The sequence below is a fragment of the Dysidea avara genome, chromosome 2 (genome assembly GCF_963678975.1).
Source record: "Dysidea avara chromosome 2, odDysAvar1.4, whole genome shotgun sequence".
NCBI lineage: Eukaryota > Metazoa > Porifera > Demospongiae > Dictyoceratida > Dysideidae > Dysidea > Dysidea avara.
In genome coordinates this window covers 17,056,248-17,074,865 of record NC_089273.1, presented here as the reverse complement: position 1 = coordinate 17,074,865, position 18,618 = coordinate 17,056,248, and the positions used below count along the sequence as shown (strand labels likewise).

Genomic DNA, 18,618 nt, shown 5'->3' with positions numbered 1-18,618 from the left:
GAGTATTTAAATGCAGTGATCAAGTGAGAGATTGTCTAAGAAGTTACAACATGGTATTGTAAGAAGCTGTGAATACTGTACCAATAGGCACCACACGACTACTATTGTTTTTTTTTCTGTTGAACTTTATATAAACTTCCAGGATGAATACTGTTTTCTTCTGTGTCTAAGTTCAGCAATTTAATAGAAGATTTGTGAAATAGAAATGAAGAGGACACCAGGTTGAAACTACCCATGTTACAAAACTATCATCTGTGCCTAGATCATTTCCATACTCTTTCAAATAGCTAAACGGATGCTACACAATTATTGTAATGTACATAATATTAATACTTATGTACAGTATAAAAAATATTAATATTCTTCAACATAAAAACTCGAAATCTAAGTGTATGCATTGCAATTTTACTCCATCTGAAGTTTCAAAAAATTGAAAAGGCAATCTTATATCACAGTGCATGGAGACCTTGTCTTGGCACCCATAGACCGTGATCCACCTGTACAGAAATAAACACACATCATACTTATAACATGCTTTTCCAATTGTTCTAAATTATTAGAGAAAATTTTGGTGTGAAAAAAGTTACATCAAAAAAATTTGGCAGATAATATTTGAATATTTGTGTTCACTCTATTTGATTGGCTAAATTGGACAAGAATTTATTGATGTCAATTTGCCAAAGTCACCAAATTTCTCCTGCCAAAATTTTGTATTGTACAGTATAAATTTACCCTTCAATTGTTATAGCACATGAACAACTACTAGATAACATGGCCATAAAATGAACAAAGACTCTTTTTAAAAACACATTACCACAGATGCAAAATCTATCTACATGTAGAACCTTATGAGATATCAGAGATTTTATAATTACACCAATTATATTGATGTCACACTATATGAGGTGCTACTACACCTCAGAATATATGTAACTGGTGAAAATGTTTTGAAGAAAGTATTCACATGCAACTACTACAAAAACGAGTCCCACAATACAAAGTTCTATGTCGCTCAATATAATGAGTCAAAGCACATCGATTATTTGAACTGACTGGGTATCAAAGTCATTGACAAACCGCTTACCCATGATATTGCACTGGCAATATGCAAGTTAAACACCAAGCGGCGCCTTTGAACGTCCACACTAAAGTGGTATATGTATATATATATATAAATTTGCAGAGCAACCCCAAACCTTTCCAAAAAGTTTATTATAAAATAATTTTCTTTGTTTAGTACAGAGTTTTCTACCAGCTGACTAATGGATGCTGAAATTAAGATCTTCTTAACAAAGCAATTAATCAGGAAACTTACTTTTAGCCTACCAGATGTTCAATGGTTCATTGTAGTTTCAGTGTAGTTAGTTTTTAACGGTCTAACTGCAACAGAGTTTTCATAATTTTGTAATGACAGGCATTTGTGAAGTTGAATGGTCTGTGAGACTTTTTCTCAAGTACAGGAACATTATACAGTATATTAATATTGTTTTCCACTCCTCCCCCCACTGCTAAATGCCACTGGGTGCTGAAATAAAATTGCAGTTTTTCAAAGTATAGACAAACTTATATGTGTACAAAAGACAGATCAGTTTTTTTCTTTGCAAATCTGTTCATCAGTAACATTCCAGAATGTATCATGTATAAATTATAACAGATTCATGTGATAAGTACTTACCTAGTCTCTTAGCCATTTTCTTCCAGATCTGGTCATCACTTTCCTCCATAGACTGAAGGAAACCTTTATACTTCTCACTTGTGTTCAACTTCAGACTAGGCAGTATCACATCATCCAGCAAAACTTTCATTCCCTCTTGTTCTAATTGCTCTTTGTTTTCAATCTTTTGCTTTTGTTGTAATGTGACAACTCCTTTAGAAAAGAGTGAAGGTAGCAAATCCTTTACTTTTAGCATACAGATTTTGTCATACTGCGATATAAGAACTTTCATAGCAGCATCATTATCAAATGTACCTGAAAAATTTAGACAGTTAAACAAATACACTGAGGATTAGAAACTAGCTATGTGTGCCTATGGCTTAACTGAATAAGTTGTATTACTGCAAAAAACATGACTATCTCTAGGAATACTGGTGTTATCGTATTTTAAGTATTCAATGTTTTGTGTATGGCTGGCATGTATTGCAATACAACGGTGTATATGCAGCAATTTTTTTACAAGTACCACAACAAACAGCCAAGTTTCTATCATTATTGGTTGACAAGCTTATATCAGGGTATAGTGTGACAAGAAGAGCAGAGGATTATTATCAAAATAAGGAAGGTATAGACATGTAAAATTATGGGTTATATGGAACCACCACGAAGATGTAGTTTCAACTATAGCAAAGCTCCAACAATAGCAATATTTCAAGCCACATGTATGGTCATACAGAGAGCTAGGAAAACAGCTCAAGACTACTTGACTTCATGAACATACCCAGATTAATTTAACACTTTAACTAAGTTGCTTGTCAATTTACCACCAAACAATTCTAGACACTAAATGCAACTTTTTTTTCACATTGCTCAGTCTACATCCAATGAAAATGAATTAAGTTTAGTCACATAGTCACAGTACACATACACGTGTACACTAGCTATACATATTGTGCAAGTATAAGAAGTATTAGTGATTGTAAGTACACTGCAGTTTATAACAAAATAAGTGCTTAACTTGGAGAATTTTTCAAGATACAGTAATAATCTTAAGTGTTGAATGCTCTTTAACCAACTTGACCACATTCATGGTAGAATTACTACAAGACTAGGATTGTAAAAGCAATGCTGTAGCACACATAAATAATAGAATAACACATGTCAGCTGTTTTACATAGAACTTGGTTAATAACTGTCATTTTATGCAGCTGGTGTCTTTTATGTTGCTACTTTAAAACAACAATGCTGCTGCTACTGGCAATTCCACCCATCTCATTTTGAACACTAAGGCTACAAAGGTTGCAGTGTAGTTTTTAGACAAATTTGGCACAATTATCATAACTAACCACTGAAAATGAGTTGAATACAAATTTAAAACCTACATGTTTGAATACCAGGCAAAAACAATAAAGATCCAGGTTACTATTATAGGAATTGTGGTATGAATTATAGTCATTGTCAATTTCTACAGCAACAGAATAACTTACGGCTGGGCAGAGACTTAGAAGGTTGAAGCTGAGCTGTCTGAACAATGTCAGTCACACCTGTGAAGTATGTTAATTTGTTTTACTTTCTTCAATTACATGCAATACCTTTCATTTGAAATAAATCATGGTAGTAACCTTCATCAAAAGACTGACCCTTACAGATCAGAGTGTATCCTTTCTTCACCTCTTCTAGTTTAATGTGAGGTTGTTGGCATATCTGACAAGGCACATATACTATTGGCGGTGTGCAAGCTGGCAAAAACTCATTGTGAATAGCATCAATGTTGGTTTGTAAAAAGTGTATCAAATTTGCCCGAACTTCAGCAGAAGATGGCTGTATCTTTTGAAGAGCAATGGCTAAACAGATACTGGATTTCTCTGGTAAAAACTTCAGGTAGTAGCACTGTCCATTATCAAGGCTCATGAAGCATTCAATATTTGTCATCCTAAAACATGGAATTACATAATGAATGCAATTATTAATAGGTTTTCTTACCAAATTATATTTTCATTTCTCTGGCCAGTCCAATTGATGCATCTGGAAACAATTTGATGATACACAAATGAAGGAAGAAACCCATCTGTGAAGGTGAAAAGAATTTCCCAGCTAGATGTTCCCTTCACTATGTTGGATGGTGCATTCTTTTCTGGCAATTGGGAAGGAACTAAAAACAACCGTTTTTCTTCTTGCGGTACTGGATGTGTCTCTTGGACAAACCTGTTGTTAACGCTTACTTCCGCAATGAAGCCAAACTTTATAAGGAAATCCACTGCTTGTTCATATGAAATTTCGTACCCCTCGGCTTTGAAACATTTGTTAAATTCATTCAACATGTGGACAAGAAAACTATTCAGCAGAACACCTTCATTCTGCAAGCGCTCATAAGAGTGGTCATGTTTGTCTCCTGTTGGGTATTTGTATGGGTGAGCTATAATCAAATATGAAAATAATTTGGCAAGAAGCTGCGGTGACAAGAATATCAGCTTGCTTAGAGTTGGGATGGATGGAAAGTGTAAAATGATGCCTTTATTGTGGAAGTGTTTCAGTGCACCTTGAATTTCTTTGCTATCTTCCTCAGCAACAAAACCATTTTCTTTTGCAATTTTGCTGAAGTATTTGGTTGTAATGACATCTTTTCTTAGTGAAAGTAAGGCTTTCTCTATCTTGATGTAAATTAGTGGATGCTTTTCCCTCAAGATTGGTTTAGATATCTCTGCCACAACCTCTTTGAGTTGAGTGATGGTTGCCTTGTTTCTGTACTTGTTGCTTATAAAAAAACAGTACTTCTTAAGAGCATCTTTAAGCCCAAGTCGGTGTCCTGCCAAATGCTTAGCATAGGGTTTACCTGCCAACTCTTTCACAAGTTGATTAATGATAGCATCTTTCACCTTTGTCACATCTCCAGTAATCTCATCCAGGTGAGTAGCCACCAACACTATGGTAGGTAAAAACTCTGAAATATGCTCATCTCCTCCTTTATCGCGACATATTGAATGGACAGTTTGAAGCCAGTGGTGTATGATCTCGCAACAGGTAGCCACAGGATTACGTGATTGTTTGTCTTCTTCCCTTGCCGCTACAGCTTCACTGAGATCACAGGATGCCTTAAACACAATGAACACCATATTATTTCTTCTGATGAAAACGGAGTGCGTAGTAAGGTAACGGGTCTGCCCTGCAAAGTCCCAAATGACACCACAAAACTCATCTTCAACAAAAAATTTGGTGGATTTCGATTGACTAAATTTGTATTCTTTTGCTAGCTGTATTTCTTTGTCCACTTCAGGAATTTTTAGGCTAGTGGTGACAGCTGCTCCATGTAGAGGTGGTGATGCACTTGAGAAACTCTGAGCTTGAAGAGATGCAGTATCAACATGCTCATCTGCTTGCACATTTAGCTCGTACCAATATTGTCGCTGAAGTTTGTGCACAATTTCTTGTGGTGCACATTTGCGCCAGTTGTCAGTATAGATAGTACACACCTGGATATCTGCTCCTTCGGTAGCAGAGCTGACTTCAAACTCATCCTCCACCAGGGTAGCAACCAATGAGGTTTTTCCTGAATTCTCAGGGCCAAAAACCAGCATCCTTAGACTGAAGGAATCTGCTAGACCCTCCTTGAGGGCCAAAGCATAGGCCAATTTCTCTTGCTCCTCTGCAAAAAAACAACGTACATGGCATTAAAAATTAATTTATACTTAAATCATACTATAATACAATATATCACATCATCCAAATAATGTCATAAATAGCAGTTCTTTACTTGACACACATAAAATTGACGATCTTTTGCAAAAGTTATTACAGCTACAGTGCTATCAAACATGATCTAAATGATGAAAAGTGTAATGGCTTGATACATATCACATAAATGCAAGTTAAGAGGTTCTTGGAAAGGTATACATAATCATATGCTTTAGACATGAAGCATGATTACATTAGGAGTCGGAGTTCCCTACAAGTACAGTAAGACCTTCACTGATCTCATGCACAACACTATCCAGCCCACCATGAGCTGATATTGTAGTCATAAATTTGCCAGGATGGTCAGTGCTATCTGAATCAATATAGTACGTAGTGGTAAACTGGAACTGCAAATTAACAATGGTAATTTGACAAAGTACTTGAGCTCTTTACAGCTACCAAGCAATATCCTACACAGCCAAGGAGTATAATGCACAGCCGAGGAGAGGATGTCATATATCAAGCAGGAGTCAAGTAATAGAAAGCATAGCAGTAGCAATATTACAATAGTTTGAAATATAAAATTCTGAGCAATGACAGCTTTTCATCTCAAAAATTCTTGCACAACTTAATCAGCTTGTCTCTATCACTGACCACTACTGGCTCCACACACACACACAAGTCTACTAACTACTGCTAAGTAATTATATAAATCAGTCTAACATCACTAAGTATCTACTACAGGTACATAATTGTACCTGATGTTCTACTTAAGTAAGTCCTAAAATGTTGACTGTTACAGTCAGTTGTTCCAAGTGACTGAAAAGCACATCAAGTTAAAACAAAGCGAACAAAAGATTCTAAAATGGGAGAATATACATAACTGAATTTCTTCTGAGTTTACACATGCACACTGCTTTGGCTCATTGTAAGAAAAGCATTTAGTATAGTTCCCAGTCACCGTCCGAGTCGAGTTTAGCTCACTGCCAGAAAGGTATTTAATATAGTTCGCAATCACTGTCTGAGCCGAGTATCCGAAATGAACGATTTTTACTATTGATAGAACAGCTGTCTATCCCGTAGTTTAACCTATATCAGAGTATAGACTAAACCATGTTATATTACAGTACTGAGAAAACAGAATCTGCTGTTCAGTTAGTGAGTTGTGATTCAGTGTTAACCATACCATAACAGCTTACAAATTATATAGGCTGGCATCCTAATTCAGCATTGGAAAATACTGCAGTTAGTGGAACTATAGATAATTCTTTAAATATCCACTGATTTACCCATAAATGTGTGAAGAAAGCCTCAGTGTCATAACCAGATTACCCTCACTGTTAGCTAGTGTTAGGTTAGGATGATTACCAATCAAGTTAAATCATTGCCAAATCTGAAAGCTCCACTTGATGTCCATGCAGCTATTAAAGGTACTGTTGTTCAACATTTTAAACAGGGTCATGATGGTTATAGGAAAGGTTTTGCACATTTGCAATGACATTTCATTAAATGACTGACGCACAACTCATCATGAAGGTTCTATATACTAAGATACACAAATGGAGTTTCTCATTGTAGCCTCTTCCAGAAATGCATTTTAGTGTTATCCTGTCATGTACTGCTGGTAGACATGATATTACAAATAAGATTAGACCAACTGGATGTAGCTAATCACACTACCAGGGGAAGATCCAGGGTTTGTAAGGGAGTGAACCAGGATAGTAGGTAGACTATATGGAGTACAGGACTGAAATTCTTGATGCTGAGTAGTTTATGCACAATTAGTTATCTTAATAATTATGCTTAAGTTCTAAGTAGTCAGCATTGATCAGGAGTTGTATAGATAAGTGACAGTCATAAGCAGTTCAGTTGTCAGCCTGTCATTATACAGTAGAATGGCCACATACAAAGGACCATGTGCATTTCATTTGCAAAGAAAATTTCTAGCAGGCAAAATGTGCTCCTGGCCATGGATAAATGCAAGTTCTCATACTTAGCAACTACATGTCACTGAGATATGTCACAGTGGTGACTGTTCTATTCACGTATTTGACTGACTGCTCTATTAGAGTATCGCAAAGTTTTGTTTTAGGAAGGGGAAAGTGGCATGTGTCCCCTGGATTCCACAACGTGGTGCATGGTGAGGAACCATGTGCACAACAGATTTCACATGAAGGATATAATGCAATAGGTCACTGCATGGTGTCACAGTGTCATTAATTTCACTTCAGGACTTGGACTTCGTGGAAGCTGTGTGAAGGCATTGGTTTGGTGTTAGTTACACTCACAAGACCCCATTAACCCAAGGATAGCTACTGCAGGTGAGCTAGTATGGACTGGGAAGTTGATGGGGGAGATTTTATTTGGGGGACCAGTTGCAGCAGGGCGTACAATCTGCAGTAACTTTACATGGTCCAGCCCGGACTACTTGAGGTATGGTAGTTAGTCCAACCGGACCACTTGCTGCTTGGGACCACCTGCAGCATGACAGACCATGCTCTGAGGTGATACGAAACACAGCAGTTACGTGCCTGTAACATTGACAACGCATGGGCTTTAAAATGGCTAGTAACAGCCCGTTCTGAATTAGATGGAGGTGAAATGGGCTTGTTTGTACTAATCAACACTACATTTGTTGTTTACAAGCAGCTGTCAAGACACAAAAATGAGTTGTAGTCCAATTAGTTGTACTTTGAAACATAGCACACGCCTGTATTAAACATTGGCAACATTTAAATGGGTATCAACAGCCACACTGAATTAGAAGGAGTGTCGAGAGCTTGTTTCTAGAAATTAATGATACATTTCTCGTTTACAAGCAGCTGTAAACTAAAACAAGTTGTAGTCTAAATAAGTTAGACATCAAGAATCAATGGGTTCTACAAAATTTAGAAAACACACAGGCCCTTAATAGCGCCTAAGCACAGCCAGGGCACTACAGCCCAGGGTCTTCAGGTTTTCTAAACTTCGTAGAACCCTGGTTCTTGACATCTAACTATTATTTGGTATTATGGCCTTTACTATAACAACTATAAAATAAGGAACTTTAGGGATTATAGAAAAGAGTAGGAAAACAAGGGAGGTTGCCTACTCCAACGAATACACTAGAGGACATTCAATCTCTAATTCAATCTATACCCATTACTGAATCAGTAGGGATTAAATGTTCACTAGTACACGTATATCTGCAGGTGTAGGTGACCCCCTTGTTTCCCTACTTTTTTCTATGACCCTACATTTACGTTAATATTGCTATACTTGTTTATTTACTTTTCGTAACATTATTTTGACTGTAAGGAGAACTGGTGCTTATCACATCACAAAAAGGCATAGGAAAGTTTTCAGAATAGGGGGGGAGGGGGCAAAGATAGACATAACCAGTTAACCATAAACTGATCAACACCCATACAGACACACAGTGTCCCATCATAGATAATATACCCTCCGTAGGTATATTATCTATGGTCCCATTGATATGGCTTCTATAACCAGTTCATGCATGCATTAATATAATTATAGGTGTTGTGGAGTGTGTTATCACTAGCTAATAGCCCTACACCTATACTGCATAGCTATCTCTACATAGCTATCCTGCTATTCGCTACTATGCTCCTCTACACCTACTGCATGTGCTAGATGTATGTATATATCATGTGAGAAATCATGTTCACGTGAAGGCCTTCTCTTTATGGTGCTTCACACTACAAAGATTACAACATTAATAGTTGTTATCTGCAAAGTGAAACGTCATTACCTTTAAGGAACTACAAACTGGGATGTCTGCTGTTCCCAAACTTAGTGTAGATCACCTGAATACTACACTACGTTCACGGTTGGCCACTTTCATTTTCAGCATCCTTGTATGTTTCTCTTTAGACTCCTTAATAAATCGACTTCACCAAAGTCTTCATTATTTCTGGTTATTAATTGTTGTTAGTCAGCAACTCCCATACAGTCGTGCACTACAGTGAGACTGCCCTTAGATTTGTTACCACCCTCAATTTGAGTTAAATCTTTTCCACATCATGTAATGCCACGGATGTGGCACTATATGATGTCTCTTCAAACATCAGTCAGCTGTAAACACCTACCTTTGGCTGTTTATGACTGGTCCTATGAAAATTGGGCATGGCACATATAATTTATTCACTTTTTCAACATTTAATGGTCATAACCTTTTGCAACATTAAGAGTGCTCTGTACAGTTCCACGTATGGCTTCCCATAAATTATGCTTTCTGCTATAACTTACGAATGGATTAAACTATTCTGCTAAACTCTTTTTATTTGCAATAAGCTATCATTACTGCACAGTTTAGTCCAAATCCCATGTCTTAACTCACTGTAGATAGGGTCCGCAAACCGAAAAATCGATATCTTACAAACTATAGTCATGTGTAGGGGTAGGTCTAATCAAGAAAACACTAGAGTGGCAGCAAATTTCGTCCATGTCTTCTAGTGAAAATAACGCGAAATATATACCTTGAACTTGATCGATTTTTCACCGTCGTAATTTGCAATGTTATTCTTTTGGGTCAAAACTCTCTCTCAAGCTTTGAGAGGTTATCCACTCTTACTATGGAGTATAGGTAGTTTAAAATAATTAATTGATATTTCGTGGTGGCGTTGCGCACATCGCTGATCGGCGAAAAAAAGACGTTTCGTGATCTGGAGCACAGCAGACTTGCAGGAAATACTGCAACATCTACTACAGTGATCACTTCCAAGTCAAGTACCTGTGTGCAGAATATGGTGTGGATTGAAATTTAATGACCATCTGACTGAGACCAGCCTCACCTGATTTAGCAAAAAATTCCTCCACGATCCAACAAATACTGCAGTCTTGTGCAAATTAACACCTTTAGGTGTGCTGAAGTATGGAAATGATTGCTCAGAGCAAGTATAAACTTACATCGATGGCTTGATTACTGATGGTAAATTTTATAGTTAGCTGATAACGTAATTTATTGTGCAAAACTAAAACTCTTGTAATGAAAGTTTTACGGCACTCAGCATAATATTACTAACTTAATATGATTATAAATCACTGTGAGTACAGTAAGAAGATCATTTCTGTAGCAAGGATGGAGTCCAGAGGTCTTGAGTGCAAGCCCAGATCTATATAGCTATGTACATGCAGGTCATGCAGCATAGTTATAATCATGCACACCCTTTTTATAGTTAAATCAGAGCTTATTATTATCTGATCATCTATTTTTATGTGATACTCAGATGCAGTAGCATGCAAGGTCAGATGGTATGCTCCCCAGACAAGTTTTTACATGCCTTGAACTACCTATACTCCATAGTAAGAGTGGACAACCTCTCAAAGCTTGAGAAAGAGTTTTGGCCCAAAAGAATAACATTGTAAATTATGACATCGAAAAATTGATCAAATTCAAGGTATTTCACGTTATTTTCACTAGAAGAGATGGACGAAATTTGCTGCTACTCTAGTGTTTTCTTGATTAGACCTACACCTACACATGACTATAGTTTGTAAGTCGATTTGAAGATATCGATTTTTTGGTTTGCGGACCCTACTGTAGAAGGCGAGTTATAAATTTTCGCTTCAAACTAGAACTAGTCCCACAGTTTACACCCTAGAGACTTGATTCTTTAAAAATACATTATTGAAAACTGTACAAACAACCGTGCGTTTCTATTTTTGTTCTCTGGCTTCTCAGTTATCAGATACTCTTCTTCTGTTTTTGTGCTGGCACTAATCAGTCTTCTTTACCTCCATGCCATTCCTCGCCAGAAGGAGCTATCAAAAAACGACAAACGCTCTTTTAATGCATAAATATCATGCTTGCCCATCTGAAACTTTCATGCCTATCGGGTCTAAAATAACAAACTAGTTCTAATTTTAGTATCAAGGTATAGAAACTGAGGTGCCCACAGCTGTTCTATGGCCACAGTTATTGTTTCTTAATTGCATAACCGGAAGATAATTGGTAAATTACGGATCGCTATATTCATTAGACCACAATGAAGAAGATTCAACACTTACTTCGCTTCCTTCATGTATATCACTCTTCTTTCTTCGTTTGTGGCAGGTTATTTCATCCTAAAAGACATTTTCTTGTTGGGCGTACCACGCGTTAAACAAGCCACAGACTAATTAGATAATTACTGGTGATCATGGGAATCCATTAGTAAACCCCAGCTGTGCTAACCTCAGAAGCCATAGGCGGAACTGTACAGAGCACCGTTAAGCTGTGGCTATACAGTTTTGAGACAATATTGAACATTTAAGTTATACATTACAAGTTACAGAATACAGACATTCTGTTCCAGCAATGATATTCTGCCATGTGATGGCATTTAATTTACCCAGTGTTTACAGGCTAGTCACATTTTAATTGTAATAATCACTTCTAGGTTGTAATACTGTATAACTGTTTTTCCTTACAATTTACCTTTAATCATCAACTTAAAAAGGACATAGTGAAATTTTATTACATCTAATATTAATTAATTTTATTGATCTAGTTTGATGACTTGGTTTGTCCAATTATATACGTATACTTTAATCACCTCTTTGTTGTACAATAATTTCATATGCCAAAATGTATGAGAAAGCTAAATCTAATCAAAAACAGCCAAGCTGTAAAAAAAGGTGCGGCCCCCATAAAGGCCATGGTGAAAAAAGATGTGAAATCCAAGGTGGCGGCCAAGAAATGGCTGTGATGGTAGGTTAATGGTTACATTTTAATAACAACAATTCTGGTGAATTTGGTGCCAAGACCAAGCGGCACAAAATTCACCTGAATTGCCGTTATTAAAATGTAACCATTAACCTACCATCACAGCCATTTCTTGGCCGCCACCTTGGATTTCACATCTTTTTTCACCATGGCCTTTATGGGGGCCGCACCTTTTTTTACAGCTTGGCTGTTTTTGATTAGATATCACTTCTTTTTGTATTTGTATACTGCAAAGCCGGCCTATGGCTGGCTTTGGGGCTTTTTTAACCCATGTGTTTTTTTCTTTACCACAGGAAGAAGAAAAGAACTTAAAGAAGAATTTTAGTACTTCAATTATTTTTGATTTTATTAGTAATTATACAAATTATATACATATATTTATTACAAGCTCATTATTCCCCACAGGATTTTTTTTGCAGCTGATCTCTCTACTGGGTGACTTGAAATGTAGCTGAACTATGTACAGGATGGTTTCTTTGTAGCTTAACTCTCTGTAACAGGTGATTTGTTTGCAGCTAAACTCTCTACATGGTGGTGTCTTTATAGCCGAACTCTCTACGTGATGGTTTCTTTGTAGCTGAACTCTCTATAAGGTGACTTCGTCTAGCTGAACTCTCTACAGGGTGATTTTTTTGTAGCTGAACTCTCTGCAGGGTGATTTGTTTGCAGCTGAACTCTCTACATGATGGTTTCTTTGTAGCTGAACTCTCTACAAGGTGACTTCGTCCAGTTGATCTCTCTACGGGGTGATTTTTTTCTAGCTGAACTCTCTACAGGTGAATTGTTTGCAGCTAAACTCTCTACATGGTGGTTTCTTTGTAGCTGAACTCTCTACAAGGTAACTTCTTCTCTACAGGGTGATTTGTTGTAGTTGAATTCTCTACTAGGTGGTTTGTATGAGGCTGAACTCTCTACATGGCGGTTTCTTTGTAGCTGAACTCTCTACAGAGTGATTTGTTTGCAGCTGAACTCTCTACATGATGGTTTCTTTGTAACTGAACACTCTACAAGGTGACTTCTTCTAGCATGATCTTTCTACAGGGTGAATTGTTGTAGCTGAACTATCTACAAGGTAACTTCTTCTAGCTGATCTCTATACAGGGTGATTTGTTTGTAGTTGAATTCTGTACAGGTGGTTTCTTTGTAGCTGAACTCTGCACATGATGGTTTCTTTGTAGCTAAACTCTTTACAAGGTGACTTCTTCTAGCTGAACTCTCTACGGGGTAATTTCTTTGTAGCTGAGCTCTCTATATGATGGTTTCTTTGTAAATGAACTCTCTACAAGGTGAATTCTTCTACCTGATCTCTCTACAGGGTGATTTGTTTGTAACTGAACTCTGTACAAGTGCGTTTTTGTGGGTGATCTCAATGCAGGTTGATTTGTTTGTAGCTGAACTCACTAAAGGGTGATTTTGCTTGTAGCTGAACTCCTTGCATTGTATCTAGTTTCTAGCTGATCTCTCTACAGGGTGATTTGTTTGTAGCTGATCTCTCTACAAGTTGATTTGTGTGTAGCTGATCTCTCTGCAGGTTGATTAATTTGCAGCCGATCTCTCTACAAGGTAATTTGTTTATAGCTGAACTGTCTATAAAGTGATTTATTTGTAGCTGATCTCTCTGCAGGTTGATTTGTTTTAGCTGAACTCTCTACAGGGTGCTTTACTTGTAGCTGAACTCCTTACATTGTGACTAGTTTCTAGCTGATCTCTCTACAGGGTGATTTGTTTGTAGCTGATCTCTCTACAAGTTGATTTGTGTGTAGCTGATCTCTCTACAGGGTAATTTGTTTGTAGCTGAACTCTGTACAAGGTGCTTTTTTGTAGGTGATCTCACTGCAGGTTGATTTGTTTGTAGCTGAACTCACTAAAGGGTGATTTGCTTGTAGCTGAACTCCTTACATTGTGTCCAGTTTCTAGCTGATCTCTCTACAGAGTGATTTGTTTGTAGCTGAACTCTCTATAAGGTGATTTATTTGTAGCTGAACTCCTTACATTGTGTGTAGTTTCTAGCTGTGATCTCTACAGGGTGATTTGTTTGTAATTGATCTCTCTATAAGGTGATTTGTTTGTAATTGATCTCTCTATAAGGTGATTTGTTTGTAGTTGATCTCTCTGCAGGTTGATTTGTTTTAGCTGAACTCTCTACAGGCTGATTTGTTTGTAGCCGATCTCTCTACAGGGTAATTTGTTTGTAGCTGAACTCTCTACAAGTTGATTTGTGTGTAGCTGATCTCTCTGCAGGTTGATTTGTTTGTAGCCGATCTCTCTACAGGGCAATTTGTTTGTAGCTGGTCTCTCTACAGGGTGATTTTTTGTAGTTGACCTCTCTTCAGGGTGATTTGTTTCTAGCTGATCTCTCTACAGGGTGATTTTTTGTAGCTGAACTCTCTTCAGGGTGATTTGTTTCTAGCTGATTGCTCTACAGGTTGATTTGTTTGTAGATGAACTCTAATTTGCTTGTAGCTGAACTCCTTACTTTGTGTCTAGTTTGTAGCTGATCTCTCTACAGGGTGATTTGTTTGTAGCTGATCTCTCTACAAGTTGATTTGTGTGTATATAGCTGATCTCTCTGCAGGTTGATTTGTTTGTAGCCGATCTCTCTACAGGTAATCTGTTTGTAGCTGAACTCTCTATAAGGTGATTTGTTTGTAGCTGATCTCTCTGCAGGTTGATTTGTTTTAGCTGAACTCTCTACAGGGTGATTGCTTGTAGCTGAACTCCTTACATTGTGTCTAGTTTCTAGCTGATGTCTCTACAGGGTGATTATTTGTAGCTGAACTCTCTTCAGGGTGATTTGTTTCTAGCTGATCTCTCTACAGGTAGATTTGTGTTGATTTGTTCATTGCTGATCGCTCTAAAGGTTGATTTGTTGCAGCTGAACACCCTGCAAAGTGTTTTGTTTGTAGCTGATAACTCTAAAGGGTAATTTGTTTGTAGCTGAACTCTCTCCACAGTGACTTGTGTGTAGCTGAATTCTGTGTAACTGAATTCTCTAGAGAGTGACTTAATTGTAGCTGAATTCTCTACACAGTGCATGACTTGTTTATAGCTGAACTTTCTTCAGTGTGACTTGTAATGTTCTGAATCTCTATAGTGGTATATTTGCTTAACTCTCCACATGGTGACTGTCTTCTTGCTGAACTGTCTATAAGATTAACTATTTGCAGCTTAACTCCATTCAGAATAACTTGTGATGTAATAGAATTCTATAATGGAGTAAATAAATTAGCCGAATGCTCTATTAGGGTGACTGTTCTATTAGAGTATCTCGATCTCGCATTTGCTACACGGAGTTGGCTTTCGAATCATAACTCAGTGGTTTGTAATCCAATTCTTCTGTACTACTGCAAGGACTTTCTATGAAGATTATTCCAGCTATACACCGATTTTCAGCTCATTGCTCTAAGCGGTTTGCCTAGTAGGCGTGAAAACTAATACTTTTTTATTCATAAAAATCGATCGCGTAATTGTGACACAGGTTGGGTTTTGTGTCATATCTCCGTGGTCTTTATCTCGATTCCTTTCAAACCACCAAAAGGTACTCCTTCGATGATTACTCCATCTACATAGCAATTTTCAACTCATTCCATGAAGCGGTTTACCCTGTAGGCGTGACAACAAATCGATCTTGTTTTACGCGAATAATCGGTCATAACTCCTGAACCATTCATCGGATTTGTACCAAATTTGATGCTAGGATTCGCCTTTGGACTCCCTTTCTGTGTGCCAAATTTCAAGGCGATCGGAGTACGCGTTTGCTTGTTATAGCAATTTTTGCAAGTGTACGAAAAGACGAAGAAGAAGAAAAAAACGAAGAAAAAAAAACGAAACTTTGGCAACTCGTATCTCGGAAATGGCTGGAGCGATTTCCTTCAACTTTGGAATGTACACTCCCTTGGCTGGCGGAAAACTGTGTAGCAAATTTGGTTCCAATCAGATAAGTGATCACCGAGATACAAAGGTGTGAAAATGACGTTTTCGTTCTTCCTGTCAATATACTCACGGTGTGGCGCGCCGGCTTCTTTAGCCGCACGACACACTACCGTGTGTCTTGATAACGAGAAGTCTAAGATTTAAATTTCCTCATGTGAAATACTTCCTTTATTACTGTGGCTATTAATTGTCAACCAAAACACATAAAGCACAAAAATGTGGAGAAACTGTTACTATCACTGTATGAGTACTGCAGAAGATTGAGATACTCTAATAGAGCAGTCAAATGGTTCACTAAACTACCAGTTATTTATTATTGTTACGGCTACTCCCCTATAGACATTTATTGTGAACTAGTAATTTAACTAGTGAACATGTTCTAACACTTGAAACACTGATGAAAAGACAACAGCAGCTTCTCATGTTAATTAGATCACTAAAACTTTCTAAGTATTAGTTAGACAAAGGTTTCTATGCTACTCAGAGATCTGAGGTTATGTAGAGACCTAACGAAGGTGTGGAAAGAGCTACCCATAAATTTATTACTGAGACTGCAATCTATTTTGGGTAGCTTAGCCCACATCATCTAAATTGTGTAGAAATTGATTTCAACTTGTTTTAAGTACTTTAGAAAATTACCCCTAGGTGAAGCAAGTGAAGAAAGAGAGAAATAAAATGATGAACTACAGCTACTGTACTAGTACCAAGAATTACCTGTGGCCTGTTGAAATTCTTGTGGCTTTCACAGAATACTAGAACCCCCAAGAATTCCTACCTCCAAGCCATCTTAGTAAAACATGCAGTATTAAGTAGGGTTTAGAAAAAAGTGTTCTGAACATGGACCTATTATAAGGCTTATAAGCAGAATCCGGAATCCGGAAACCCTGCACACCTTACCAAAACAACCACCATCTGTTAATGGTGGCAACTGACTCACAACAGGATCAGACTGGTGGCTTATGGTTCTAACAGCAAGGAGTTACATTAAATGAAGTTTAACCTATTAAACTAAGTTAATTTAGCGACTCTATACAATGGGGTTTTCTTTGATGGCGGGATACTGACCTGATGGTAGCGGGCTAGGTGTGAGGTACTTCCAGTCTAGTGGACACAGCCGGTATCACCAACATTTGTGATCGAGGACAGAAAGGGGTGGCAATGATTAGAAATAGGGTGATCATTAACTGGAGAATAATTGTTGTGCATGTGCTGGACAAAAGGCACGTAGAAAAGTGTAAAAAGACATGGCAAGGCTCCCTAACTCCCTCCCTTTGTTACTGGCAATTAATAACACTTACCTTAAGACAATAACAAAGGGCTCTGGGTACAGAACTAGCTTAGAACCCAACAAAATAGATTATTTAAAGTGTAGCTGGAATTTCTCAATTCAGACTTCTAGTGGGGTTGTGGGGGGATAAGTGCACCACAAGAAGTCTCAGTTGGGAGACTTAGGCAATTCCACTTCCCTCATTATCCACATTATCATCCTGAGATTAGCTCAGGGTGTGAAAGTGCAGGTGTTTCACCTAAGGGCCTGTTGAAATTCTTGTGGTTTCCACAGAATACTAGAACCCCTACGAATTCCTACCTCCAAGCCATTTTAGTAAAACATGCAGTATTAAGTAGGGTTTAGAAAAAAGTGTTCTGAACATGGACCCATTATAAGGCTTATGGGAGAATCTGTGAAACCCTGACCTTACCAAAACAACCACCATCTGTTGACAGCGGCAACTGACTCACAACAGGATCAGATTGGCAGCTTATGGTTCTAACAGCAAGGAGCTACATTATGAAGTGTTGTATCCCTACTGTGCTCAAGATATCATAAAGAAAATGCACAGTAGGGATATAACACTTCTTACAGTTAATTTTCAAATGTATACATTAGTTGGATTGGTCACATCAGGTCATAGCTGGGAACATGGAACTGAGTCAGGATATGATTTGTGTCAGGTTACTAATAAACATTTCCAGGGAAGCACACACTTACAAAAGACTAAACAATAATGCAATATACAGTAACACTATACTGCATGTGGTAATATTTCTTTTGATGTCAATTAACACAACTGATAATTTTTGGTGAAACCACCGGCTGCAAAACTCCATTACGTTAATTTTGTAGCACTATCTGAAAGCAACAGCCAAATAAGTTATTACAAAAATCCGTAGTTGAGTAAACGTTTTGTAATTTTAAAGCAATCAACTTACTTTCATTGTATTGACATGCAACCAGAAATTGGGTGGGCAGTGATTTGAATCATTAGGTATAGACTTTGTTCACTTTTGTACATATGTGTAGATGTGGTTTGGTTTTTAACCATATATAAGTAATTTCTCATGACCATGCAAAAGTGTACATAGCACCATGCACACATGATAGGGTGTTTACCACGATTCATCGTTTATGCTATGTTGTTACTATAGTAACATTTTACAGTGGACTACAGCATATATTTCTAAGTTTAATTTATTATGTGATTAATTTCCAAGCTTGATGTTTAAAATGTGCATGTTACTGTAGCTCTCACTCAACTCAACCCACTATGTATGTTGTCATCTCGGAAAAACAAGTGATGTCAAACAACATATCAGGATTTTATAGCTTTACTGATACTATCCCCTAGTATTGGCATTGGTGGATCAGCTA

General features: G+C 37.5%; 1 protein-coding gene across 1 annotated transcript in view; it reads right to left on the bottom strand.

Moving 5' to 3' along the window:
* Positions 1–263: 263 nt before the first annotated feature.
* Positions 264–18,618, bottom strand: part of LOC136246723 (uncharacterized) — a 29,477-nt gene continuing 11,122 nt past the window's right edge. The window contains exons 2-6 of the mRNA XM_066038280.1: positions 3,638–5,297; positions 3,247–3,587; positions 3,142–3,198; positions 1,676–1,969; positions 264–497 (exon numbers count right to left, since the gene is read on the bottom strand). Coding sequence (XP_065894352.1) covers positions 445–497; positions 1,676–1,969; positions 3,142–3,198; positions 3,247–3,587; positions 3,638–5,297 — 2,405 coding nt within the window. The 3' untranslated portion in view covers positions 264–444. The remainder of the gene's footprint in view (positions 498–1,675; positions 1,970–3,141; positions 3,199–3,246; positions 3,588–3,637; positions 5,298–18,618) is intronic.